This window comes from Drosophila biarmipes, chromosome 2L, assembly GCF_025231255.1.
Source record: "Drosophila biarmipes strain raj3 chromosome 2L, RU_DBia_V1.1, whole genome shotgun sequence".
Taxonomy (NCBI): Eukaryota; Metazoa; Arthropoda; class Insecta; order Diptera; family Drosophilidae; genus Drosophila; species Drosophila biarmipes.
The window spans coordinates 17,942,903-17,970,533 of record NC_066612.1 but is presented as its reverse complement, the minus strand read 5'-3'; the positions used below and the strand labels follow the sequence as shown (position 1 = coordinate 17,970,533).

The window sequence follows — 27,631 nt, the reverse complement described above, 5'->3', positions numbered from 1 at the left end:
GAGAACGGCGGCCACAAACAGCCGGCAAAATGCGCGCCAATGTCGGGACAACAGAAAAACTGCAGTGGCAACTACATACAGAGGCAACAACTTTGCCACTAGTTCAAGTTCAATGCAACAACAACAGCCAGCAGCACGTGACGCAAATGTGGGAAGGCCTCCGCCGCCCACAACAATAACAACTGCTAACAGGGCTGTTAACTTGGCCAAAAGGAGCTGGCTGCCCGACAGCCGACAGCGAACTGCCGACGCCTTTGTGATTTGACCGATTCTGAAAACCGAACCGAGCCGTCAGAATGTCGCGGCATCTCAAACGAATCGGACGCGAAATGCTTGAATCCAACGGATATTCGGACCCACTGCTCCGAGTGATTTTTGGATAATATTTCATTCGTTTCGTACTCAACGGTCGGAATAGCCGCTCACGATTCTGTGAGTTCGCCTGCTGGATGCTCGGATCGAACGGAACGTGATTTCTGAAATATTTATATTCATGAAGTTCATAAATTCTGAAATACTAAAGAAGCTTCCTTTAGCATCATAAAAATATACTTTTTTAAATGTTCAAATTAAATAAAAATGCCAACAGTGCGAAAACAGCGTTAAATAAATACTTAAAAAACAAAAATAAAGCTGAAAACTTTTGCTAAATTTTACTTGCTTAAAAATAAATATACTTCGTTCACATAATACACAAAATTTTAATAAATCTTCTTTAATTACAATTCAATATAAGAAATAAGTTGGAAGAACATTTCTAAAACTTCAATTTATTCAACTGTGAGTTTGTAAAGTTTTCTGAAGTGAACATTTGAAGGTTGGAAATTAATAGCATTCGAACGTGATTTATGGGGAATATCTCTTGTACTTGTTAGTACCTTCTTCAAATTAGTCAAGTATCCGTATGTGACAATAATAGATTAGCCAATTAATGCAACATGCATTGTAAATTAAACTGAACTCCAATTGTAAACCTTTTTAAAGTATACATTTATTATTACTTACATAATTTAAAACCCAAACTATAACTTTCAAATCCATCTATCTTTCAAATCAGCTTTATTTTAAATGCCCTCTTACACAGACGAAATCTTACGTTGCGATTCGCGGTCTGCATTTTAAATTATTTTGCAAATTATTCATGGAATATATTGTTATATTTATAGAAGTGAACCAAATTCGCTGAGCTAATCGGAGATCCAAAATAATTTTAAGCACTAAACGATTGTGAAAACGAAGGTAATTTTTACAACATGGTCGATTCGGAATAAGTAAATGGCTATTTACGCTACAGTCAGTGCAAGGCTAAATTAACCAAGCATTAAGAGCAAGAACAATATTTTGAAAAGCTCTGAGCATTTCATTTCTCAAATTTTGTATATGGAAGACAGGGAAATGAATGGTAAAATCAAGTAAAAGTCGCAAACTAAAAAGCTAACATTGCGCAGTGCTGGAAATTTTAATTTGTGATTTAATCATGTGAAAAACTTAAAACAAAGTGCGAAAAGCAGACAACTCTGTAGGACAACGCTAAGATAACTCATCCTTTAAACCACCGCTTAAATTGAGGAAAAATCGATCTAGAAGGTAAAAATGTTTTCATTTTAAAATGAATTAATGTTATCTCAGAGTGCCCTAAAACTGATTCGTACCTGAGTAGCCACCTAATAAAGATTTACAGATAATCACCCTAAATTTGACTTTCCGCACGTGAAAGACAAAAAAGCCGAAATCCGTAGGAGCAAATAAAAATGATGGCAGCTTGTCGCAGGTGTGCCTTAGTCCATTTGATTTGGATTGCGTCTTTGTTTTTGGTTTATTTGTGATTTTGATTTGCGTGTGCGTGTCTCGATTAACAAATGGCGGATTTGTATTTGCCCAGGTCCGTGTGCTTATTTTTGCCATCACCAACAGGGCACAGCCCACAATCAGATAGACAGCGGTTCATTAAGATACCTTTTGAAAAATGTGTTGACACGTGCTCTGCGAATGTACATACATATGTATCTCAGGACTAACTTCGGTTTCCTGTGGGAAAAATTAAGTGTGTCCGGAAAGTATTGCGACGGAATATTCTTGAATGAACGAACTTCAGCCCATAAACCAAAAAATTAAACATTAATAAAACAACTTTTTAGATAATTTGTTAAACAAATAAATAAGTTTAAATATAGGGAATATTTTGTTAAAATATTTTCCAATTTCTTTTTTAAATTTATAACGATACTAATACGTTTTCGCACTGTTTATAACTTACGATTGACAAGTTTACCAGCACAGCTGCTAGTTCTCAACCCCACATACTCCTACACACACCCTGCCTTTCGGCTATCGGTTCTAATGAAGTATTATTTACTTTATGGCATCTAAACACGACCTTGCCAGGCTGAGAAACAAAGCTCTATTCGACCTTCGTTTACTTGCCACCTACACGTCTCAGTTATTTCCGGTTATGTGCCGGCAGTCCTGGATGGCTCGAATCCCCTGCTCCTAATAGATTAAGCGCCATCATCTGATTTAGACATCATCGGACTCAGAAATCGTCTAGAACCACCCACAAAAGGCAGACACTAAATGAAGCGCAAATGACAAACATTGTCAACTCGAGTATGAAGGTGTGATTCTGCCTTTTTTGCCCAGCGGGTGGCTTCTTCCGGCACTTTCTGCTGCCGACAGGCACTTCGAACACCCACAGGTTGTCATGAATTCCGATCTCCGCCTTCTTTGCAAGGCATTCCAGCCGTTCCATAGAAATTTTGATAAATTAATTAAATTATTCCCGATAGACTCACTGGAGACTAATCTGTTAATTTGTTGCTAGGTATGGTTAAATACCAGCCAAATTGGATTATTATTAAATTAATTGCCAAGCCCCATTTAGGTGCATTTCGAAACAGTTGGATATTTTCATGAAAATTTAATTTCGCTTTGTTAACACAATCCACTTCAAAATGCAATTACTTTGCATTTAACGTAGCAACTGGAAAATGCCAGCCCCCACAATTTAATTTCATGGTACGGCGAAATTTTAATATTAAATACTTTAACACCGCTTGTGCATTATTACCTCCTTAGCTAAAAATAGGTAGAGCAGTTACCAAAGGCAGCATTGAATATGTAGAGTAGAAATCGGAAAAGCAGTTACCAAAAACGGCTTTAAGACTTGGTGGATGTGAAAAAGCAGCGGCTTAAAAATAGTATTTACTAAAAGTCAAAAGGAGGTATTATTTATAAAGTTATTTTATTAATTTTTTCCAGTGCTTGTAGATGAGCTATTCGTCAATACGTGGACTGCTGTTAACATGATTTGTTTTGATTCTGGAATATGTCTTCCTGTTTTAGCACAATTTTATGGTGCCATTTATTACAATAATAAGAAGCTCAAGCAGTCAGCGAAAAGGTAATCTGACAATTTATGCCTCGGTGCTTACGACTTTGCCTCACGTATATAGATGAGTTTTCTTTACGTCTGTCGGCGGAAGCACGCAATAAAGTTAGGAGATGAATTCTACCCTTTTTTGGCTTCTTTGGCGAGAGAAGCTTCATAGCATATTTTCTGGCACTTGCGGTGAAATATGGAAGGTAGTAAAAACAAATTCGTGCATTTTGCTCAATTGCAGGTGATGTTGTTTATTTAAGTCGTAAACCAAACTTCTGGGAAACTTCGCTCACACAGACACATATCCAGAAATTTGCATTTGAAGTCAGCAGAGCGCTTCTCTCCTACGCTGATTTTCGCTTGGCGGAATTTCCCGGTCCACAATTTTTCCAGAGCCCTGTTGTCAAGCTTCGACCGTCGCAGTTTAAATATCATATGCAATGTTTAAGGTTTAAGGACCTGCCATTTATCATATCTGCTGGTCTGGGGTCAATTGCTCCTTCGTCTGGCCTCTTTACATAATGACCCAAATAAACATGTTGGTTGTTTTAAGCGCCCTACTGTGTGGCATGTTTTTAGAGTCCCATGTCCTGAGCTCCGCCTCTGCCCAGCGCATATTAATGGGCGCTTGTCTGTGGCCCAGAGATATATCGGCTTTTCCTAAGGAGGAATACAAATACCTAAGAACCCTCTCAGCAGAGGGTGGATCCAGTAAAGTGCTGTATTTAATTGTGTCCAAGCTCAGATGGGTTTTATTAAAATTGGAACGCAACAATTATTCTTCTTTCTTTGTTGCTCAGATGATGGATGATTATTTTATGCATCTGTTTAGAGCTCCCATGTTTAGATATTAATGAGTTTGTCGGAAAGTTTGGGAACAACAGTAGATGCCTGTTTTATTAAGAAGCAACCTATTTTCAGCATCTAGCAATAAAAGTTTGTGGCTGCCCGCTTGACCTTTGGAATTGCCTAATTGACTGGCACCGCGGATGCTCAATGTCATTTCTATGTATAACCCGGATTCGATTGCTAATTACTAATTTTATATAGGGTAAAAAGTTGTGTTGTATTCAAAAAGAAACATGTTGCCTTGAAACTTAAAGCCATTAAATGTCATTACCTTTTGACTGAAGAATTCGCGTTTTGCTAGGGAAGAAATAGCTTGGGTTTCGTTTTCAAAGCCAACTTCCCTTATTGACTAGTGAATTCCTTTTGACTGAAGAATTCGCGTGCCAGCACTGAGAAGCTGCGCTGGATTTGTTGAGCAGCGCAGTAATGGGTATTCAGGGCACTCGAGTACACCGCTTCTGCTAGTTCTATTTATTATTTACACAACAATCAGCGGGGAATCGGCGTCAGTTTTAATTCAGGGTCAGCTTGCTCGAAGTGACCTTTTGCGGGACAGGGGGAAAATGAGCAATTTGACGACACTTCGTGCCGGGCCTGGACTTGCAGCTCGTCCAGGAGACACCAGTCAAGCGCCAGCCACGTCACTCGCCCTCAAGTTGGTCCCCGCCGTCTGATGGCAACGTCACGCAATCCTGTGGCTTCCACAATGTAATTTGCGCAATGCATTCATTAAGCATTTTGCTCCTTCTTGACTTTTTGCGCAATTTTAAACTCATTTGCATGGAAAGCTGACTCCTTGCCAGCTACTGAGGATAATTAGGTCCTCCACTCTTAATGCAGCCAGTCGGTGGCGAATTTTGTGTTGTTCATACAGCACGACACAAATTTATGCTAACGAAGGGAACAACGGCAGACAAGCGGCGAAACCGCAATCCCATTTGCGACTGAAAAAACAAAACTTCGGCACAAATAGCTATGGTTACTACTTACGTTATAAAAGGGGTCAGATCAGGCAAAAAATGGGCATAACTTCCGGCTGCCAGCAACAATAAGGATGAGCAGCCGTTTTTTGTTGCCGCTGGAGGGGTGGATGGGTGGGTGAGGGGCGGCGGTTTGGTTTTCCAAATAAGCTGGGCTATAAACCACAACAAACGTCAAAACAATTTCCGCCTTCACAACTTGACGGTGCCGTGACGCAGTTAGTACACTTTAAAAACACCGGTGGGGGTGGCGGCAAAACAGGCGAACCGGGAAAAGTGGTACCAAAGTTGTTCCTTTGGGAGCAGAAAGGTCGGCAGAGATATTCAAAACTTTGATCGCGATGCTAAACTTTTGCAGCCATAAATACCCGATTATTAGTTCGATAAAAACGTCTGTTTATGCTTTGGGGAAAGGCTCTGATCTACCTCTTGTGAGTAAGAGTGCACAGTTTAATTGCACAAATTATAATAGAATTTATTTACAATATTATCACCACATAAAATTGTTTATTTTATCAATTTGAAAACAACTAATTAAAATTTTGTATATGCAGAAGACAAAGCATGTTTTAAACTTTATATCACAATATGTTTTTGGGCATAAAAGCTACCCCTTAACATGTGACCAAAATTTAAAAACTACAAAATTAGTGCATTATTTATGAGTACTCCTAATACCTAAAGCCCTTAATGGACAGATTTGATTTAGTTAGTTGCCCGTATGTATGAGACTAACGTCGATGTTTATTCGATTTCGGAACCCAGCCACATCCAACAGTTTCGGTGCAATAAATCAATTAATACCACTCACAATTTATCTATTATTCCGCTCTCCATTCGAGTGCTTCTATTTCGTTTGGCCACCCGAATTCGACACAATAAATCCATGGTAGCCCAGAAAACCTGATTCCCACAGTTGACAGCACAGTCCGGAACATAGGACGGCAAATCAAGCGGTTTGAAATTGAACGAGGACAAAAAGCACTGGGAGTTTGTGGAAAGCAAAAAGGAAGCAAAGCACATTTTGTCAAGAGAGCATTCTATGATTCGCAACGTGTGCCAAGGGGGCGGAAAAGCAAACAAAAATAGGTTTACCTGCACGATGGTTAAAATGTTTGGGATTTTCCTACAAGGTGCAATTGTTTCGATTACAGGGCATGACCGGGCACACGTTCCGCCCATCGCATTGAGTATGGAAATTGTACCATAAGCGAGGGGGCCTGGCAAAGTTAATAAAACTCTTACATGGTCTGGTGGAAAAGGTTGCGATTCCTCGGCATGTTGAATTTGTGAGGTATCCGTCATTTATTCAAGCTCAAGCAAACGTTTTCCCAGGCATTTACTTAGAGCCATAAAAGTCAATTGGAATTCAGACCAGTCAAAATTGAAGCTTTAAACATTTTGTTGGCTGGTTAAAATGCTTCATTTATAAATTTAAAAATATTTCATTGGAAACCCGCAATATGGCATTGTACCAGCCACCGTAAAATTGATATTAAAATTAATTCCGTGGAAAAAATAATAAAGAAAGAATGCGTCGTTTTCCGGCCATATAAATACAAATAAAAGAGCACTCAAAGGCATAACAATAAAAGGTTTTGGTAAGGCCACTTTTTAGACAGACCTAAATTGTTAAAGACATGAGTATTGTGCCTTGTTACCTGGGATTCTCTATAGCCGTTGGAAAAATAACATTTTTCCTCAGTCACTAGTTAATCGTGAAAAGTGATCATAATAACATTAGGTATAACAATTGACGTTCTACACATTTTTCAAAAGATTCAAGTTAAAGTCATTTTTCTTTGTTACACTTTATGAATTTTACTTTAGATTCAAGTAAGAATAAATCGACAAATCATAAGTAATTTATTTTGCACTAAGTCAAGATACTTTCTTATATTTTAAGTAGTTAAGATTACGATTAAAGCTGCTCGAAAGAAAGCTCTTAAAGAGCAAGTGGATCTCCATAATTTTTCGTCTTCGTCCGCTTCCTAAGTGAGGCTAATGCCGGCTATCAATTTGGATGCTCTTATGCAAGCTCATAAATTGCTGGCTTGACGGGAAAGGCGAACATAAAATACTACAACAACGTGGACAACATAAAGTCGGCGAGTAAATCACATTTTTCGTTTGTGTGTTTGCATTTCGATGGCATAAATTAAATTTAACGTGCGCCAGCAATGTCAGCCACTAAGTGGGGGAAAAGGTGCTCAGACAAAATCAATTTTCACCACCCGGTTTTACCTGTACTTTCGGCGAATTGCCACGAAGATGGCGCTTAACTGATAAACTTACGAGCCCCTTCCCCAGGGTCGCCCAGTATGTGTCTGTATGGGCGGAAATGCTGGGGGAGCTGGTTAAAGGATCTTTGCCGCAAGGACAAATGATTATGAACGCCAGATAGCGCGGCGCACACAAAGTGGCATTTGAAGGGACGAGCTGCCTTGGGGGCCATATCTTCACCTAAGCCGGGCTTCCACGCCAGATGCGGCGTATTTTGCCGGGTCTTAATACATTTTGGGAGTAGTCAGGACTTTTTTGTACGCTCTCTTAGAAAAAACCCTTTACTCGGCGCATTTATCAAAAATATATGTAATACTAAAAAATACTAAAAAAGTACTAAAAATGCTACAAAATAATTAATACCTAAAATGTTTTCCCATTATGAACAATACAAAAATAATAGTATTTTTCCACACCAATGGGAGAGCTGGATCTCCATATATTTTTGGGCTTAGTCTGGAATTTGTATACGCTCTCTATAAAGAACCCCTTTGATTTGGCACACGTAGTTTTAAAATAATACTAACATTTGTGATGTACTATAAAACGTTTTTTTCTGTAGTCATGAGTCTTTACAAGGCAACGGAGTATTTCAAACCCTTTTTTCAATTTAATATTTACGACATATAGTAAGCCTGGAAATTAATATTTATTACTAAAATAATATATATAATGTATAACAACAATGTTTTCCATCTTTACGTGGCGCCAGAGTCATCCAAACAGAACCTACTTTCATAACCACCTCGACTTTCGTGCACACTCTGCAGGACTTGAAGTGTAATAACGTTCTTGAATTTCAAATGAGGAAACCACAAGTTGCGCAATTTCCCGGAAAGTTTCGTGTTTTCGGTCGGGGTAATCCGCTATTAATTGAATCAAATGCCGAAACTTGGCTTATCACCTAACCGTGGCAGGCCAGGCGTCGTGTGAAAACTTGTCAAATGCCAGGGACGTGACGTTGTTCTTTGGCATTTTCCAAAGGGCTATCGGAAGTTTTCGGAGCAAATGTTAAGAGCTAGTCCTACTGTCAGTGGTGTTTCGAAGCTTCAATCGCATTCTGACTTTTATTGTGAGTTTGGAAAATTGATTGGTATAATTGGGGCTCTTTCTGGGCAATGTGATTAGTGCAACTCGCAGGAGAAGAAAATTTATTCACGGCCCTGCAAACGACTTTGTTACACATGGCGTCGTTATGGCTTTCGTCCCGCCGACTTTTGCACATGTTGCGTATTGTTCTTTCTTCGATTAGTTGGTCGGCAAAGTTGTTCCCCTCCAGCCAGACGGAGGCATTCAAAATAATGAATGGCCAAGGGCAGTTTCCGAATTGTTCTTGTTTTTCATTCAAGTGCTTGATTAATTTTCTACCTAAAAGTTTGCCACCCAACGCCCCCATCCCAGCTGTCTAGCCATCATGATTATAATGCAATATTTATGTGGCCGCTGGTCGACCATCCTGTCCGACACTTGAGTATGATGAATGTCCTCAGCATATTTTCAAGGCCCGCCCAGGCCCATTGTTTCAATTCCTATCTTTAGTTGTGGTCTTGCCTAATTAATGAGCTCTAGGCCGCCCGAGTTCTCGCCCGCCCCAGCACCTCCCCCTTGGGGAAAATCACAATACACTTGAGCGTGTCTATGTCCTTCCCACCTCCCCAGGATGGCACATATACAGTGCAAGTGTCGTCGCCTCTGGGAATGTGCCTTCAGGCCTCCCCTTTATGTTGCCTGTCACATTAGGACTCATTTAAAATCGAGTCAGGCCGAGTTGAGGGAATATTTCCCCATAACAAGGTAAGTGCCTATTATTCGCCAATCCGGCCAAGCCAAAATGATTTCAAAATTATTTTTTATGCCATCGTGTTTGGAATTACAGCCCATACATGAGTATTCTATAATCATAGGGTAAATTGGATTATAATCGATTCATCGTAAAATATGCAGCGCAATTTTGCTGGCCAGGAATTATCTTGACCACGGCGTTGATTTTCGGAAAGGAAAAGCGGAAGTCGCATGTTCAGCTCAAGATACAGTAATTTTAGCCCCTAATTTAAGCCAAAATCCCAGGTGGCATGCGGCCTTCTCCCCTTTTGTTTGGTTTGCTAATAGGCAATAGCAGTTCTGGGCCCAGTTTTCGGTTTTGCGGTTTTTCAATGTGGCCATTTACATTTCAAGTAAAGTAAAGTTCCAGAAGGGTTTTCCAGGGCTAAATGTTGGTTCTCGGAACTTGATTTGTGCGGGAGATTAAAGCGGAAGTGGCTCGTTCTGGAGGCTTATCGGCCGGGTCCCAAATGGCAGGTTCACTGAAAACTTTTTCTAATAAAAATGGGACGAATTTTTAATAAATTTAAAATAACCTTTGCACTTTGTCACCACGTGGCCGCGAAATCCGAGAGGGCTTAGTCCTTGGCGCATATCGCTGTCATTTCCGCCTTCGCGCTCCAATTTTCTCACGCTTGTCTCGCGCCCGCGACCACCACGTCATATAGTAAGCCTGGAAATTCCCCAGAGCCGAAACTTTCGGCGGTCTGGATCGAAATTTTCGAGTGGCAAAGTTGGGGCTGCGAATGCCGCTGGCAGGCGCCGCAAACTTTGCATAATCTTCGACCGCGCCACTCCGCTATATTGCCGATTTTCCGCGGCAACTGTCATAAATTATTCGGTGTCGATGCGAACGGCAGGCCGGCGAGCCGATGGGATCGCGGCACCGAGTTGAATGCAAATTTAAAGAAAATTGTCGCGAAAAGTCGATTGCCAATTGGCGTTTAAGCCGTTCCTCCGTCTGCAATCCGAGCCACGTTAATTTCCGAGGCCCCCATAAATATGCAAGTCGAGCCCAGAAGTTGGGTTTCTCGCCGGCGCACTGTTGTTGCACAAATTGTCCGCCAGTCGAGGGGCGAGCTGCCGCCATTTGAGCCGATGTTGTCTGCTAAATTGGCTTCCAATAACGTGGTCCGCGCCAAAGTGTTGGATACCCGCCGCCGCCCCTCAGAAAGCCCCATTCTATGCGGCCCGGCAGACAAACAATAGTGCCCATCGCATATTTTTGGCAAACAATGGCTCGGCGAACCAAAGGACAAAAGGTGCGCAAGGTCGCGGTGCACACATATTCGGCACACACGGCCACCACGGCAACCACGGCAACCAGAGCGTGGCAACGAATGGGGAAAACGCATTTTTCCTGCAGCACCTTGCAGCTGGTGTCGCCTTGTCAAAGTGTCGACCCGGAAAATGTGGGGCTTGGTTTTCCCCGAGCCGAACCCGAACCCGCGCCCAAAACCAAATCACAATCGAAAGTGTGTGTGCGAGTGGGTGAGCTCGAATTTTCTGCTTAAAAAGTGCGACTATTAATCTGGGCCGAGAGTAAATTACACTTTACGTTTAAGTCGCATTAGGCTGTGAAAATCTCTGGGGAAATTGTTGAAATATGTTCAAGGAAATAAGTTATTTATAGCAAGGTGCAATGTTCTTAAGTTATTGTTTGAGTTTTGACTAGCTGATTTAATTAACTTAAAAATTGCAAGCAACTTAAATATAATTTTATAGATAAATTCCTCTTCTTTAGGTGAAAACGATTTTCACCAGGCTATCACGGTTTGTTTTTTGAAATAAAATCAAGCAAGTCCTAAGGCACTAAGCAATTGTAAATGTTTTTAATGAAATGAACAAGTTTTCTTGCATTGTTAAAGTGGTTCGTTGTCTATGAACAATAAATGCAGTTTAGGGCATTGATCGAAGATAAGGCTATGAGTTATGATAACAAATGATGATTCTCGGTAGAAATAAAAATTGCTTTTGAAGAAAAATGCTATTCAACAGGTAGAGTTGGAGGTTGCAAATCACGCAGAACGAAGCCTTTATTCTTTCTCAGCGAGGCGGTTTATGTGGAATTAGGGTCTGCAGAATTGGTTGGAATTTCAGACAATGACTTTGTTACAAATTTAAGTCTTGAAATATCTGACCTAAATGTATAAAGCATGGTAAATGTTACCAAAATAAATGCGAAAAGATAGATAGCAACTCTACAACAAATAAGTAAAGTTAAGATAAAGCAGCCTTGGCCAGCATGAGGGATGGTTTTTTTAACGGCCTGGATAAGCTAAAAAAATAATTTTGCAGGCAGTACTCAGTATATTAGCGAGACACTTTCTAAACGAGCAAAATAATAAGCCGGAATGGAGCCAAATCCTTATTAAATTTCCTTGTTTGGCCTGCCAAAAATTGTGGAAGTCCTTTGGCATATAAATCATGGTCGTTGGGCCGTCCTCGCTTTTCCCCCCGTACCACAGTAGTTCTCACTCACATGTCTGGCAAATGGAAAAGAGCTGACACAGTGGGAAGGCATTTTTCACTTGGCTCTCGTTGGCACACTCAATTACCACCTAATGTCCTTACTTGAGCACAATTTACGCAAACATTTGGATGCGGATTGGGCGGGAAAGTGGCTGGGGCTGGGGGCTGTGGCTGGGGACCGAGAAAGTGGCACCCGAATTCCAATTGCCCCGCCCGGCTGCGTAAATGCTGCCAACCGAATGCAACATGAATTCACATTCTGCAATTTTGGCTGCTGTTGCCCACCCAACAAAAAGGAAAAATAATATTTTGCTGCGATTTGTTCGCTGTGTGAGCAAGCTGTAATGACTTTGCTTTTTTCTGATTTGTTCGCTGTCTGCACGAACAAATTACACAATTTTTTTGCTGTTTTAAGTTCTGTTTATGCTTTCCATTTGCACTGCACTCATGGCATCTCACATCAACTATACATGGTCTGAAAGACCTTGATATGCGGGGACTCAATGTAACTAAGAAGATATATTCCACTCTTCGATGCAGAGCCTTTATTAATTGCTTTTGTCAAAGCATGCTTTTCTAGATCCTCTGCCATTAGTTAGTTCCTTATATTGATATTTTGTCAGCAACCTCATTAGAACCACATTTTAGTGCCATGTTGTGGTCTTCAACGCTCAGCAATTAAGACAGAATTCCAGGCAGTTGCAAGTTATTTTATTGTAACCCGAAGCTTCCTAATAATTTTGGCAATTTAAAGGGATTATCCATTTTAATACCCTCTTATTTGCTAACGTCTTTGGCTTATGTGTAAGTAGGAAGCCCCTCGGGCAATTGAGCAAAGTCAAAAAGGAAGCTTTCATTGCACTAGCTGCTGGTTTTTAATTAAATCAGTATCAGGAAAATCAATTTGGACGCCGAAGCCCCGGCAGACGTCAGTTTTCATTTGTCTCAGGCTTAAGGCTCCTTAGCGGCTGCAAGTACCCAGTCAAACTGAAGGCAGCTCGGCTCATTAAGGCGCCAAACAATTTCCGTTCCGGAAGTCGACGACAGCGCGACAAACTCCTTTTACTTTCCGTTTTCCCCAGCTCGATTATACCATTTTCCGGGAAAACGTTTAAAGTGCAGTCGGATGAACAGTGGAAGTCAAGAGAACATCCTTGCAAGTAACGCAAGGAATTTACGATGCAATTCCGATGGAACTTCTTCAGGAGTTGGGCATTCAGGTGATTGTAAGTCGGCTCGGAATTTCAGTTGGAACTCAAGGAAAAGAGAGAAGGAGTGGAGTGTTTCTGTAATTAGTGTAACATTTTGCACTTATACAGATGCAATTACTTGTAGAACCATTTACCGAAGGTTAACGAATTAAAAATAAAGTTTAGTCAAAATTTGTAATAATGTAAATTAATTCAGCAAGTTATTTTAAAAGTATACTTGTCGCTTTTCTGAATGGTTATATACATCAATATATTTATATTTTGGACGAACGAGCTGCCTAATTAGGTATTTATACGACTTTGGTCACACTTTAATTGCTTCGATTTACTGGAAAAGCATCAGCCTAATTCTGCTTTTAAATTACTTTCATTAGGCTTCTTGGAATATGGAGACACTACGATTCAACATTGTTAATTACTCGACAGTCTTTATGTTTGCTTTATTTGATGTACACACTATGTAGTGTGTTTGCATGCGAGTGTCTATTAATTAGAGCACGTACACAAGCCCGCAGAGCAATAATCAAAGCTGCAAAAGGGGGTTAGGGTGGCGAATATTATGATATTGCCAACTGCACTCGCGTAATTAGCAACAAAACGTAGTGCATATTAAAAATAGCAGCCAGTCGAGATAGGGAAACATGGCTGTGTGCTTGCGCGCGTGGCAAATGGGAAATGATAATTTGCTTTTTTAGGCAAGTGCTCATGCTCGCATTGGCAGACAAACGATTTAATTATGTTCATTATTGAAGGCGGCTTAATTAAAAAGTCCACTCAAACAGCCATACGAATAAGTACCACTGGACCTGTGTAGGCGATACGAGCAGAATGTCACGCCTTGCCATGAGATCTGCAGGCAGGCCAAGTTTAATTGCCGTAGGTCATGGGGGACGTGACTCTGCACCTAATGAACTGGAGCTGTTCCTGGTATAGACCCAGGTCTCTTCGACAGAAGCAAAAATTTTTTTCATCAGAGCATCATGGCAGGCTTAAAAACACATTTGAAATCTTGGTACATTCTTCATAACACAAGTGGATGTGCTTTTCAAAGCAAGCTCATTATTTTCGGTTTTTATTTGGTTTGTAAAGGTATTTTTTCAAAACAAAGTTGCTGGGACACTTTTTTAAACACAACGTTCCTTATAAACTTAAAAATAGTAGTGGAACTTTAAGACTAACTTTTATCTTAACACCTAGTGGCTCTGCATCTATGTTTGTAAGCTGGTGCTTTCATAGCAAGCAAGCGAAAGAAATCCCTCCCTTTACCGATACGCATGCCAGGCCGTAGTGCCATACATGAACATGAATGATTCCAAGAGATTATATTAGTTTGAACTGCTCGAAGGAACTAACTTTCCCTTGCTCCCCCTGCTTTTCCTTGCAGCTGGGCCCGTTATTAGCGGCTTGAGGAGGCCACACAGCACACACGTAACTTTGATGATGATGATGACGAGGCAGACATCGAGGTCCTGGCAACAGGAATCGGAAGTGGAGCAACGAAAACAACATAAACAACCAAGCCGAACTGATGGGGCAAACATATCAGCGGCTTACGACCGTAACAGTGATAATGACGACGGCCACCACGGGGTGGTGCATAATGAAAACAACGACGGCAGCCCGGGCAGCTCAACGAATTTTAGCACTTCCGACTTCCGACAGCGGGAACCCACCGGACAGCGGAGCTCGCCACCCCGGATGCTCCATCCCATCCCAGTCTCCAACCCCATCTCCAGCTGGACACTGCTGCTCACCCTGCTCTCGATTTCTGCCCTGACATCCTCCGCAAATGTCTCAACCACCAGCAATCTGCCCATCAACAGTAGCGCCGATTACACACTGCTCTACGGGGACTCCACAACCGCCCTGATTCCCGCCCAGACCACCGGGATCTCGGGGGCCGGAGGCGACGGAGTGGAGCTCGAGGACGAGGAGGAGGCGGAGAAGGCCAGCGAATACATCTTCGATCGCACCGATGTGCGCATTATATTCATCACCCTCTACACTCTGGTGTTTTGCTGCTGCTTCTTTGGTGAGTGAGACAAAGTTTAATTTTATGGACTTGTTGAGAAGTATAAAAAGTGTGTGTGTAGCAGGTTCCGCCCCTATGAAGTAGTAAAGTTCTTGGCTTTATTACAAACAATTTAATATATCAAATTGGTAATATAAATTGGTAACTAATATAATTCAAAATGGTAATGATATATTGTATTCCAAATTTAAAACGATTTTGGACTTATCTTGCATTGCTAACCTTCTCCAAGTGTACTGCCCCACATTGTTCCTTGCATTTCAGCATTTTTCTTGGAATATTCTCAGAACACATGTGTGTATTTGCTCTCCCATTCATTAATCAGGCCTTGGCCCAATGTTATGTTTTATTTGGCTATATGCCGTGCTTGATGGGGCACAAAGGGCAGTCGAAACATGGAAGTCAGGAAGAGTGTCGGCTGTTTGCGGCTGCCCTGGAGACAGTATTCCGGGTATTGGGGAATGCACAAAGCTACGGCTGACTTGCCAATTATTCAATGTCCAGTCTTCCGAGCCATATTGAAGTACATTCCGAGCTTTCATCTCTTTTTCCTTTCCTTATTCTTAGTTATTTTGGGTAGTACTAGAATGTCTTGTTTCAGTGGTAGACATATGGTTCAATTAGCTTCCATTGCTCACAAGACGGGGAGTCAATTCGTGTTGAGGAATAATTTTGTAACTGACATTGGGATATTCATAATTGGACAGCCAACTCAACTTGCACAATGCAGTAAATAGATTGCAGGACTCTTTAGCAAACTTTAGTAATTTGAACTCTGCCCATAAGCCAGTCCCTCACAGTCAGTACATTACTTGAAATGAGCTATTTTTACGACTTCGACAAATCCATTTTGTTTTATAGAAATCTAAACTTTGTGCAGAACCAGTGAGGCTGACTGGAACAAAGCGTAGCGATTATATCTTTCAGAATTTAAGGTTTCGTCTAGACACCAACCCGGCACTCCCACGCCCCATGTGGCACATTAAAATGAAAGCGTTTAATTGATAGCACTCATTAGGCCATTTGTTATTTGTTCGCAGAAATGCTTAATTGCAGACCCACACATAAGCACAAGATGTCCTTCGGCCTGGCTTCTTATCTGCCCGACGGTTAGAATCAATTATGTCGTTCGATTGGGCGGCACTGCGGGTGCTGACCAATCTGGGTGTTGGCCCTCGTCCGTCGTAGGCTTTATGACCCGCAGTGACACCAGCATCCCCAATAAAAGAGGGGAACATGTGTACTCGCCATTCCGGGTGGCGACAAACTGCCGCCCATTAGGCACAGACATGGGGGCGTGGCCGGCCATTGTGCGGACAATTGCGAAATGTAAGCAACTTACGTAGTTCGCTTCACAGGCGACCGCAATGTGGGCGGAAGCGGGCGGGCCGGGCGGAATTTACATCGTTCAGTCACGTTTAAGGCTTTGTCTGGGTATTTGTTTGTGGCTGTCAGCCGGACAAGTAACTTTATTGCCAGTTTTCCGGCTTTGCGTGTCCCTAACTAATTGTTTTAAGCTTGCGAAGGGCACAGCAATATTTAAAAAACAATTCAATGTCAAGGTCTTTTTATTGGGTAACGATTTTTCGATTTTCTCAATTGGAAATGTGTATTTTATCATGGACATTACGGCTTAAAGTTTTTTGAACATTACTAATACGACCCGTATGCCTGGTCGAAATTATTTAGAAATATTGATTTCTAATGTGAGGATCGCCATCATATTGATTTCAGTTGAAAAGTTACTAAAATCTATATTTTAATGGTAAATCTTAAAGCCAATGCTCACACTCTGCAGTGCATTTTCTTATTTATTTTTGTATTAATCCAATTTTTTAAAATAATTGAGTGTCAATGTGGTTTTAGTAGGTGACGATTTATCCGATTTTCTTTATTGGAAATGTATATTTCATCATGGACATTAGGGTTTAAAGTTTTTTAGACATCATTCATACGACTCGTATGCCTGGTAAAAATTATCTAGAAACATTGTTTTCCATTTCGAGGATCGTCAATTTATTGGTTCGGACTCTGCAGTGCATTTTCTCATTTTTATTAAAAATAATTACTCAAGTTTTTGTAAGCAAAAAATTAAGATACTTTAACTTAGAGAGAGAAGTTCGTCTCTTCACTCTATTTGTCCTAATAAACAACTTAATAAACGCACAAAATTAATAAAATGAAGAGAAAAGTTTACACTATCCTATAAATAGTCGTGTATACACGAGTACCTCGGCTGGATGCTTGAACCCTCAGCTCCTCCTCTTGCAGACCCCGATGCAGTCCTACCTCCTTAATATCGAATTTCAGAGCACGCCTCAGAGTGTTACACGTTTTTGGTATTTTTTGGCAGCTCGGCTTCCCTTGCTTTTTGTTTCCTGCTTTTTGCTCTCCCATTTCCTGTCACCCTGCCCGGTGTAATTAAAAAAGTTTTTCTCGACATTTGTTTGCCATGTGAGGCCCCCAAATAAATGTTTCGTTCTGGCCCATTCTATTGTATAAAACTTCGGGTGCAATACAAATTGCAGACCAAGCCGAGACTGAAAGATTATTGTGATACATATTTAACCTTTTATTCTAAAGAGTTCTTACCAGCCGGGAAAGTAACAATGCTTAAAGCCGTAAAATGTCCTCTCGCCTTGTCAATAAACGGCTCTGGCAGTTGTGTCCAAGGACGTGATTATAAAAACGAAGTTAATTAGTTGAAATGCATGTAACGCCCAAAATTAATATCAAAGGGCTTGGGAAATTAATGAAAATTAACAGAAGCCGCGTATTTGAGTGGAAAATTCATTTTGCATGAGTAAGTGAATTGAACCAGAAATGTAGTCCAAAACGAGCCATATCTGGGCCAATTGTATTTCTGCAGTTGAGCAACTCCTGACCACAGTCACCATTTTCGGTTTTGGTGGTAAGGGAGCTCTAATTAATTCTTGGATAGACACGTTTTAAACCCATTTAGAGGAGCTTTCTTGAAGCTGAATTTATGTCAGTAACAGCGATGGAAATTCCCAAAAAATGCAGTCCGGGGGTCATTAATTACCATCTAAGTTAAAGTGAAATTCGTTAAAGCTGCAAGGCTTCGGCACTTCGGCGGCCGTTTTCGGTATAATATTATTTTGACATTATATTTATTATCCTTTTTATACTTGACGTTTTCCAGCACTTGACACGTTTAATGTTTGTACGTTTTCCTAACTTTCAGGTAACCTACTTGTAATTTTGGTGGTCACCTTATCGCGACGTCTGCGCTCAATCACGAATTTTTTCCTGGCGAACTTGGCATTTGCAGACTTCTGTGTCGGACTCTTTTGCGTGATGCAGAACCTGTCCATCTATCTAATTGAAAGGTGAGTGGCAGTTGCAAAAAATGATTTTTGTTTATACTTTATTAATGGTCGAGAGGAGCTACACAATGCCAGAGAAGCAGAAAAATATGGTGAGAAACACAATGCCAAGTAGAGTCAGGTGCCCCTTCGCTGGGGTAATCGTATTACATGTTCTAATAGGTGAAGGGCAAGAAATGTTCGGTATTCGAAACCATTTTAAAGGTAATTAATTAAATCTCCTGTGTTCTTTTGCACATTTGTATCATTTTACGCCCTGGCGATTCCGATCACTGGGAACATTCGGTGTAATGCAACACAAAAGTGGGAACTTTCAAGTGAAACATTTTCACATTTGCAACGGAAAACTACTACTCCACAGGCGGCACTTTCATGGCAGCCCTTGGCTCACCCCTTTCACAGCTTTCACTCCAATCATGTTTATATGCATTGTGTTTCTTAACTTTCTTAAAAACACGTCGTTGCGACGTGAACAAATAAAAAGCGCACAAATATGAATGCGGAAAAAGGGCAACAAAAAAAGTTCTGCAAATTCGCACAATGAAATGTGCTAGGATTTCCTGATTTCAAGCAGTGGGAAAAAAATGCCAGGCTATTGATGTTCGGTTTTTTATTCAAATATTTTTAAAGCTGAACTTTTGATTAAAGTGAAAGTTAAGTAGAATAAAAAAGCAAGCCTTTGGTCTCCGACACCTGATTTAGTTTTTCACAAAAACAAATTCCACCCTGCTTTTTTGAGTTTTAGATCTAATTGTAAAAATGTATCTAACTACAAAAATTAATTGTGTGTTTTTTAAAGGTTGGAAGCAAGTAAAAGTCATTAATATACGATGAACTTTCGTATATAAATAAAAACCATTTTAGACTGTGCACAGTCCACCTAAAAAGATGTCATAGCAAAAAACTCAATTTAAAATACAAATTCTTGCCCAGCATTCTAAAAGCCGTAAAAAAGGTAATATGCTGTTCAGATTATAAAACTACATATATTAGTGGGGATGACAGTTGTCATAATTTCAATTGTGTTTCCTAATCAGCTTTCTCCTGTCAAAAAAATAAATTATAAAGATTAGCAATCTGTTGGGCTGCATAATTTTATCTAAATTATGCACACCATTTGATGGCAATCAAAAAATAAATGGAAAACGAGATTAGCTTAGAAAAATCAGCATAGATTATGCAAAAACTGATTGTAGTTGCCAATGAGAATGAGATGCCCGCATCTTTGTTTGCTTATATTATATATTCACACCATTGCTGAATCAAACTTTTGGAACGAATTCTATATATGTTTTTAAAGTGTTCTATAAGAGTGTACTCTTAAAGTATTATTGGTCACGGTTTAACGCATGAGCGCTGTGAACGAACGGAATTATGTGGTCGAGCTAATAACGAAATCCAATGATTCGTCGCCTCCTCTACTCAAATCCGCTTTTCGAATGTTATTTTAGCAGGAATAATAATAAAAAGGAAAAAGCTTTTCGCATCATAAAATACTAAAGACACCTTAATGTCGCATTAGTTTCGCTGGCGTGTCATAAAATTTTATGTGACTGGCCCTAAATTAAGATCCGACACTTCGAGCCGAGGCGCAGGCAGGCGGCCTCTTTAAAGGACGAAACTTTCTCCCATAAATAATTATTAATCCTACAGAGAGTGCCTTTCTCCTTTCAGCTGGGTGTTCGGCGAGTTCCTGTGTCGCATGTACCAGTTCGTCCACTCCCTGAGCTACACGGCCTCGATCTTCATCTTGGTTGTCATTTGCATGGAACGCTACTTCGCCATAGTGCACCCCATAACCTGCAAGCAGATCCTGACTGCAGCCCGATTGAGGGTAAGTTGAAAAATACTATAAATGTGAATTATAATAAGAAATAATAGGAGCAATTTTCGGGTCATAAATGGGTATAGAACTTCTTATCAACGAGTTGAAGAAAAGAACCCAGACTATTCCGTTCCTATTTTGATTCGTTTTCACAACTTCTACAACTCAATTTGAATACAATTTGCAAGCTAATGAAACTCATTAGACCGAGCCCAAAGAGTCATGCAAATTTAGCCTCAAAACAGTCTCGAAGGGTTTAATAAGCTGTGGGCATAACTTTGCGTCTGCGAAAACTTTTCCCCCTCGGGCAAATAATCCAGCGTTGGGTTAACCCACGCACCCAGGTCGCTCCGATTTCAGGGAGCCTTCCGCACTGTCACAAAAAACGAAACACATTTTGGTAAGGACGATTGTCCTAATTAAACTACAAGGGTCATAAAGACAACAAAATGGGCCGGCCATTAACATGCAAATTCTGTGTGTTCGTTCGCAATTTAACAAATTGTTTGCGTGTTTGGCAGCCCAGAAGACAAAGCAAATCGTCAAGCGTGCGTGTTTCTTGCAGATGGTCATTGTCACAGTTTGGATTACATCGGCGGTGTACTCGACGCCCAAGTTTGTCTTCAGCAAGACCATCAAGAACATTCACACGCAGGACGGCCAGGAGGAGGAGATCTGTGTCCTGGACCGCGAGATGTTCAACTCCAAGTTGCTGGACATGATTAACTTCGTGCTGCTCTACGTAATGCCGCTGCTAGTGATGACGGTAAGCGAATGATTGATCTATATTTCCAGTTTCGTTATTATTGAATAAATAACTATTTAACGAATAAAATATAAACATGAAAGGGCTGATATAAAACTCACAAGGAAATATAATTTCAAAATGGTTACGACTCGGTATCACTTTAAATAAAATATGTTTCTGAGTTTCTTATTTGAAATAAAGCTGTAAACACAATGGGTATATTATTTTCTGTTGATTTTTACTTGTTGCCACTGTCTAATTTACATTATTCACAGGTAGAAATGTAAATAAGTGCACTATGCTATACAATATCCGACGATTGGAGGGTATCTTATTCTTTTGAAATAATTGTAAAGTGTTATTATGTCTTAAATGAATCACTTTGAAAGGAAGTTCAATTTCTGCCAGGGGCTTTTATCCGAATATCCAGCTTATTGCAGGGGTCGTGGTTATATTGCTCCGTCACCCGAGCATAACGTAATCGATAAGTTTTGGCAAGCTCCAGGACAATGTCGTGGCTTGTTCGGCGATGAAATTTGAATAATGAAATTAACCACGAGCACATTTGCATTGCAGGTGCTGTACAGCAAAATCGCCATTGCCCTGTGGCGCAGTTCGCGGGGCCTCACGCCGCATGTGGCGCAGCATCATCCGCACCAGCAGCCGCAGCAGGCAGCCTGCCAGGAGGGCGGCATGGGCATGGGCATGCACAACAGCATGTACCAGCACCACCCGCACCACCACCACCAGATGCACCACCAGCTGCCTCCAGCGGCGTCAGCAGCCACCTCGGCAGGATCTGCTGCTCAGAAAGGAGTGGCAGTGGGTGGCGCTCCTGGCTCGTCACTCGCCTCCGCCGGCAGCAGCACCACCTCCCTGTCCCGCAAACAGAGCAGTAAATATGAGAAGCGCGGCGTCAGCATCACGGAGAGTCAGGTGAGCCGCCTCGCAGGGAATGCCTTTCAAAAATATACACAACCCACAGAATGGCAGTTTCAGAGGAGGCATTATGTAGCGTTAAGAGCCATCATAATAAACCGAAAGTGGAGTCCAGGCTCTGTCGCCTAATTGGCCAGAACGGCTTTAACTTCGATTTGGTTCACTACGTGCCGTGCGGTAAATAATGTTTCTTGAAAATCACATCGCTATTCAGGCACTAATTTATTAGATACAAGGCGAAGCTCTCAGTCGTAAAAACTTTCCCGAGGAGATTTTATTCCCGCAATTTTGCCGGGCCAAGTGGCGAGGTCCTCGCTGCAGGAGCAGGAGCAGGAGCAGGAGCAGGTGTCAATTCACATTAAGGCTATCGCTGACCTCGACCACGAGCTCAGCCAGTGTTGTGACAGCTGGAGGAGCGGGCAAATAAACCACCTAACCGAGCGAAACTGCAAGTGGGACGCCAAAGTTATGGCAAAAGTGTTTTTCCCATTATTGCTGGCCGGACAGCGCGTACAATTGGTCAGGTGTGTTCTCGGGCCTGACAGGAGCTTTGCCGTGCAGTTGGCACAGCTGCGAGCTCGATTGGTCTTTATCAGCATCAGCAGCTTACTTGGTATATAGAAATCCCAATATGACAGACATGAGGTGGACAAATAGATAAAAAATGGGATGTTAAGTGTAGATTGTGTGCGCCAGCTAGAAAAATATATAGTTCAAGGGAAAGCCTCTTGAGACCGAAAAAAATAACTAAAAATTAATCTTTTTGAGGTCTCTTGTAAATAATTATGAAGACTACCTCAAAGCGTGTCCCAACATTCAGAAATATGATTTCTGGGTTCGGAAAGGGAAAAGTAATGGAAAATAAAAGAACGGCACCTCGAAAACCAAATACATAGTTACATAATTTTCTGATATCCCTTAACTTTAACCCCATACACACTTCGATTCACAGATAACCACCTAACTATCTTTCTGTTGAACTCTTTTCTCTCTCTGCATTTCGTTTGATCAATAACACCGTTTTGGTCCCGCCTCCTTCTTCTTACCCACCAATTTTAACAACCACACACAACAACACCACAAATTAGCTTGATAATTGCAAGGTAGGTTATAACCGAACATCGAAACCGATGAGATAATGGCTCCGCAGGGCTGCTGAGGCCACCGAAACCTAATGTCATTCCAATTACACCTGTTAATCCGCACAGGTGTCCCTGGAGGCCGATCGTCCCATTGTCAGCGCCTGCCGCAAGACGAGCTTCTATCACCACTCCCATGCGCACCACCAGCGGTCAGGAGGCGCCTCCGGGGGCGGTGGACTGGGAGGGGGCGGGGCCGGCGGGGCCACCCACATGTCCCACTCGTCCAGCAATGTCCTGCGAGCCCGGCGCGGAGTCGTCCGCATGCTGATAATATTCGTGCTGACATTCGCCCTCTGCAATCTGCCGTATCATGCCCGCAAAATGTGGCAGTACTGGTGAGTAGCCCCCCATCAACCCATCGACCCACCGAAAACCCAAACCCACTCCACATACCATCTACCATCCGCTCATTCCACTTGGCCGCGACGCAAACAATATTTTATGGTATATTGCACCGGGAATGGACGAGCATTTGCATACTCGGCCGATAGACGGGAAATTAACATCTGCCAGTGGGCAGATAAGGCCGAGATGGCTTCCTGCTGGATTCAAGGCTGGTAAACAATTAAGTCATCAATGGGAAGCGAACCAACCAACCCACCAACCCACTAACCCACCAACCCTCTAGCCCGCCAGTTTCCAGCTCGACTTTGCCCGTGGGCCAAATCGATTGGAAAGCAAGCGCTCCTCCCTTTCTGCAAACCAATTTCGATCTAAAGACGCAAAATTCGCTTTCTTCTCCTTCCTTTCAAAGCGGATGCCAAACAAAAGTCCGGTTTAAACAGCCCTTTGGCTATCAGTTCCGCTTCCGGTGGGGCATTTAAACTACACTGACAAAAAGGGGTACCCGAAATACAGTATCAATTTTTAGTTGATATTTCAGAACAATTAAAAAACGTTGCTTGTCGGTTTTGAAACAAAGTAGTTTTAACAGGAAACTGTTTTAGTTGACACCTTGAATACAATATCTAGTTAGCATTGCTTTAGATACTAGTTCATCCCTGTAATTTTCTGAGTGGTGGGTCGCCTTCCTTCCTTTGAGTTTGGGCACTATGGGGTAATGGTAATTCGTGGGCGGTGCAGAAAAACCCACTGGACCCGGTGGGAGTATTTTTTGCAAGCGACGAGCTAAATCGTGGAGGAGTTAATTGGTCCTTGGACGGGGTTAAAACCGTGCACTTAAGCGCAGCACCTTACTACTTCCTAGCCGTAATGAAAACGCTTTGCAAGCTCTTTAATTTCCCGAAAGCTAACAATTATACAAGAAATCCGCTTCGACTTTATGATGCTATTACTTGTACCCCCGAAAATACCAAAATAAAATATTTTTCTCACCTCAACTTTTCCGCACTTCCCACAAATCATAAACATTTGTTGGTAACAACGCCAACAATGATCGAGCTTTTCTCTAAAGTCTCTGCTGATTTGCTACGTTGCACTTTTGGCAGACGCCCCACAAATTTATTTGAATTTTATTCCCAGTCTGCGGGAAAAATAGCTGAAACGCATGGCTCTTTCCGAGCGCAGCTAGCGGACTCAATTTGCACAAATGTGTAATGTATTGTTGGCGAAAATACCTTTATGATTTCTCGGCAAGTACAGGCGAAGGCACATTATCCCGCAGACTAGCTCCCCGACGCTGTCGTAATTGAGATTTATGTCTGGCATGACTGGGCTGCGAGAGTTGTTTACTTGTCCGGAATTTCGGTTTTCATTTATTTGAAGAATTGGATGGGCTGCCCTGGGATGTTTGCATTGTGAGCTGGAGTCGGTGTGTAGGTGGTCACGGGCAGCCTGACTGCTGGTCCACCTCAGAAGGATGTCAGCCAATCTGCCCCATAATGGCCACTTCAACGGCGAGTCCTACTCAACTGGAACAGATAATAAACTAGCACATAGATAAAAATGTGGGCGACATTTTGACGGATGTCGTTCACTGGCCAAAATGAATTAACATTGGTTGTTGAACACCAAACAGAATTGGAATTCAGGGGAATTTCACTGAATGAAGTAATTTTAAATCCGTAAGTGCAACTGAATGGAGGAACGTTAGCTTAAATATCCATGCTTAAAAACATTCTTTGGTCCTGGCAGCTAAAATAACCATTTTTTATTAGATTTTATCTTAATCTAACACACTTTATCTTTCTGGCGGCTAACTGAAAACAATACTCTAGTTAACTTGTGTATTCTGCGTCCAAAAGTCATCCATATGAACTTACTTGACCGATTTTTGTATTACCTTTACATGACTGGCAGTTTTGAATTTTGAATTAATTTTCCAAAATAATTTTCGTGTTTCGACAAATAGCGAAACACCGTCGCAACTCTCCTAGCTGCTAAAAATAACCGATTCCACGGCACATTATCATATAGCTTCAATTGCTACTTAAGGCGAACACGTCCAAGTAATTGCCACGCGATTACATTTCCTCGCAGCTGAAATGCGTGGATCCAAGAAAGTTCGGTGTCATGGGGTGCCACGCTCACATTATTATCCCCCTTACTTCCGGGAAGCCCGGTGATAAGGATAACGATGTCAACTGCCAGCAGTTGGCAACTGCGACCGGGATACACAGGGTCGACAAATGGCCACCCAGAGTTTGGCTCTTAATTTTCTAGCCCGATTCGGATTGGCATTTAAATTTGGTCTGGAGCTGGCAACTCTTGGCAAAAGGCCACTTAGGGCAGGGGCAGTGGCGAAAACAAAGCGAAGGCCATCCGAGTGGCCCAATCAGTTAGCCAACTACTCTTCTTGAGGACGGAGCCACTTGCAAGTGCAGGGCGAATTTTTAGTGAGAAACAACGGTGGCACAATTTGACAGTTGGTGCAAAGTTCACCTTGTCCAAACTGCAAAAAATGGACCAAAAGCAAAGAACACCTCTCATTCTGCTTTAAATACTGTTCCGCTTGGAAAGTTTCGGAACAAGTTTATGTTGCATACTTGCAGGCGGCGAAAAACTTGGCTCTCGGTCGAATTTCCCGCTCCATTAGGCAAGTTTTTGAGAGCTTTTGCCCCCAGACGGCCAAAACAATACTGCCAACAGCAGCTTAATCACCTGGACACACTGAAGTGGACAAAAGTCAGCACCTTCTTTGGACTTTCGCCGGAGATTAGGTCTGTTGCACACAGAAAATTAATGTTCTTGCAGAGGCGTCCAAAAGTATGCTGTGAGAAATGGAAAGTCGCCTTTCTGCATTGCAAGATGTTTGGACTTGAATTCTAACACTAAAAAGAAAATTTCTTTATACATTTAAAAATACTGAATTTATTTAAATAGAAAAATAGAGAGCTACTGTTATAGTTTCATTCTTTTATTCCTATTTCACACATAGCATGTGAATATGGGAGATTCAATCATCCCAGGCTGACCAAGTTGGTCTAATTTTTTCAGTGTGTCAGTGTGGTGAAGGAATTTGGTACAAAAGAGCATGTTTTGTATGAATAATTTGGCTGCGGGGGAATTAAATTGGGGCTGCGAAACACTTTCGACCAGCCAAGTCTTAAATTCAAGAATTCTAAAATCGTAATCTACCTTCGGGACAGGCCACAGAACTGCGTTCAATGTTTGTCCAACAGATGCTCATTTGCATACACGCAGAACACACATTGTGCCGAACATAATAGGAATACACATATAGCACATAGATCCAAAGGCAGATAGTTATTTCCATGTATATGCATTTGCAGGTCACGTTCGTATCGCGGTGATTCCAATTTTAATGCGCTGCTAACGCCGCTCACCTTTCTGGTCACGTACTTCAATTCGGGCGTAAATCCCCTCCTCTACGCCTTCCTGAGTCGCAATTTTCGGAAGGGCATGAAGGAGTTGCTCCTGTGCTCCTGGAAGAAGGGCAAGGGCAAGTCGTCCTCGAACTCCTCGATGCACCACAAGCGCAAGGCGCTGCAGGTGAGTGTTTCTGGCCACGACATCTGCTAAGAGCCCTATAAACAGTTTGCTGTCGCCCCATCCCCATCCGCCACATCCTGCTCCGCGCAGACCCACTCCCTGCCCACGGACACCACGCACATCGGGAACGAGCAGCTATGATGGCCCCGCGGCTGGAGGAGGCCCCTCAAGCTCTTCGGGCGACGCTCCTAGGACCCCCATTCGCACCCATCCCTCCGAGGGATGCACCCCGCTGCTCTTCGGGTCCGCTAGCTAGCTGTCATTTCATTGTGATTTCGGGAAGCCTACTGCGCGGGATCGAATCGAGACGCTTCGCGGAACCGTCTCCTAGCCGGTGTCAAGTTCTATTGATAGAGTAAGCCAATTTTTAAGGAAAAACCAAATAAAACTACTGTGCATGCATCTCCATGAGCAACGCTGTCAAGTTCTTAGTGTAAGCTTGTAACTTAAGAGTGTCAAAATAAATAAATGAAGAAAAACTGCAAAGTTCATTATTGCGTTCCAACATTTATTACTTCTGCAAACATTACTCGGCATTACTAGTTGCAGCAGCGAAAATCAATCGTATCCGAAAAACAAGGATGGCAGATGAGTTGCGCACCCGCTCCGAAAAGCCATTTCGCGTTGTTCAAATTGCAAGTTGGCCGCCGCCACCGAGTGCATCCGCAATTTATATATACTATCACTATCT

General features: G+C 41.9%; 1 protein-coding gene across 5 annotated transcripts in view; it reads left to right on the top strand.

The window, feature by feature from the left end:
• Nucleotides 1–27,431, top strand: part of LOC108034098 (trissin receptor) — a 42,103-nt gene extending 14,672 nt beyond the window's left edge. The window contains exons 1-11 of one of the 5 annotated variants that reach the window (XM_017108868.3): nt 315–432; nt 1,167–1,587; nt 14,380–15,027; nt 18,233–18,377; nt 20,049–20,208; nt 20,765–20,965; nt 21,524–21,883; nt 22,975–22,989; nt 23,095–23,363; nt 26,721–26,940; nt 27,031–27,431. In XM_017108868.3, the coding sequence (XP_016964357.1) occupies nt 14,433–15,027; nt 18,233–18,377; nt 20,049–20,208; nt 20,765–20,965; nt 21,524–21,883; nt 22,975–22,989; nt 23,095–23,363; nt 26,721–26,940; nt 27,031–27,081 (2,016 nt within the window). In that variant the 5' untranslated portion in view covers nt 315–432; nt 1,167–1,587; nt 14,380–14,432 and the 3' untranslated portion in view covers nt 27,082–27,431. Of the gene's footprint in view, nt 1–314; nt 781–1,166; nt 1,588–14,379; nt 15,028–18,232; nt 18,378–20,048; nt 20,209–20,764; nt 20,966–21,523; nt 21,884–22,974; nt 22,990–23,094; nt 23,364–26,720; nt 26,941–27,030 lie in introns of those variants that run through there. The other 4 variants (XM_017108870.3, XM_017108871.3, XM_017108865.3 and 1 more) reach the window with 4 other exon arrangements.
• Nucleotides 27,432–27,631: the final 200 nt, after the last annotated feature.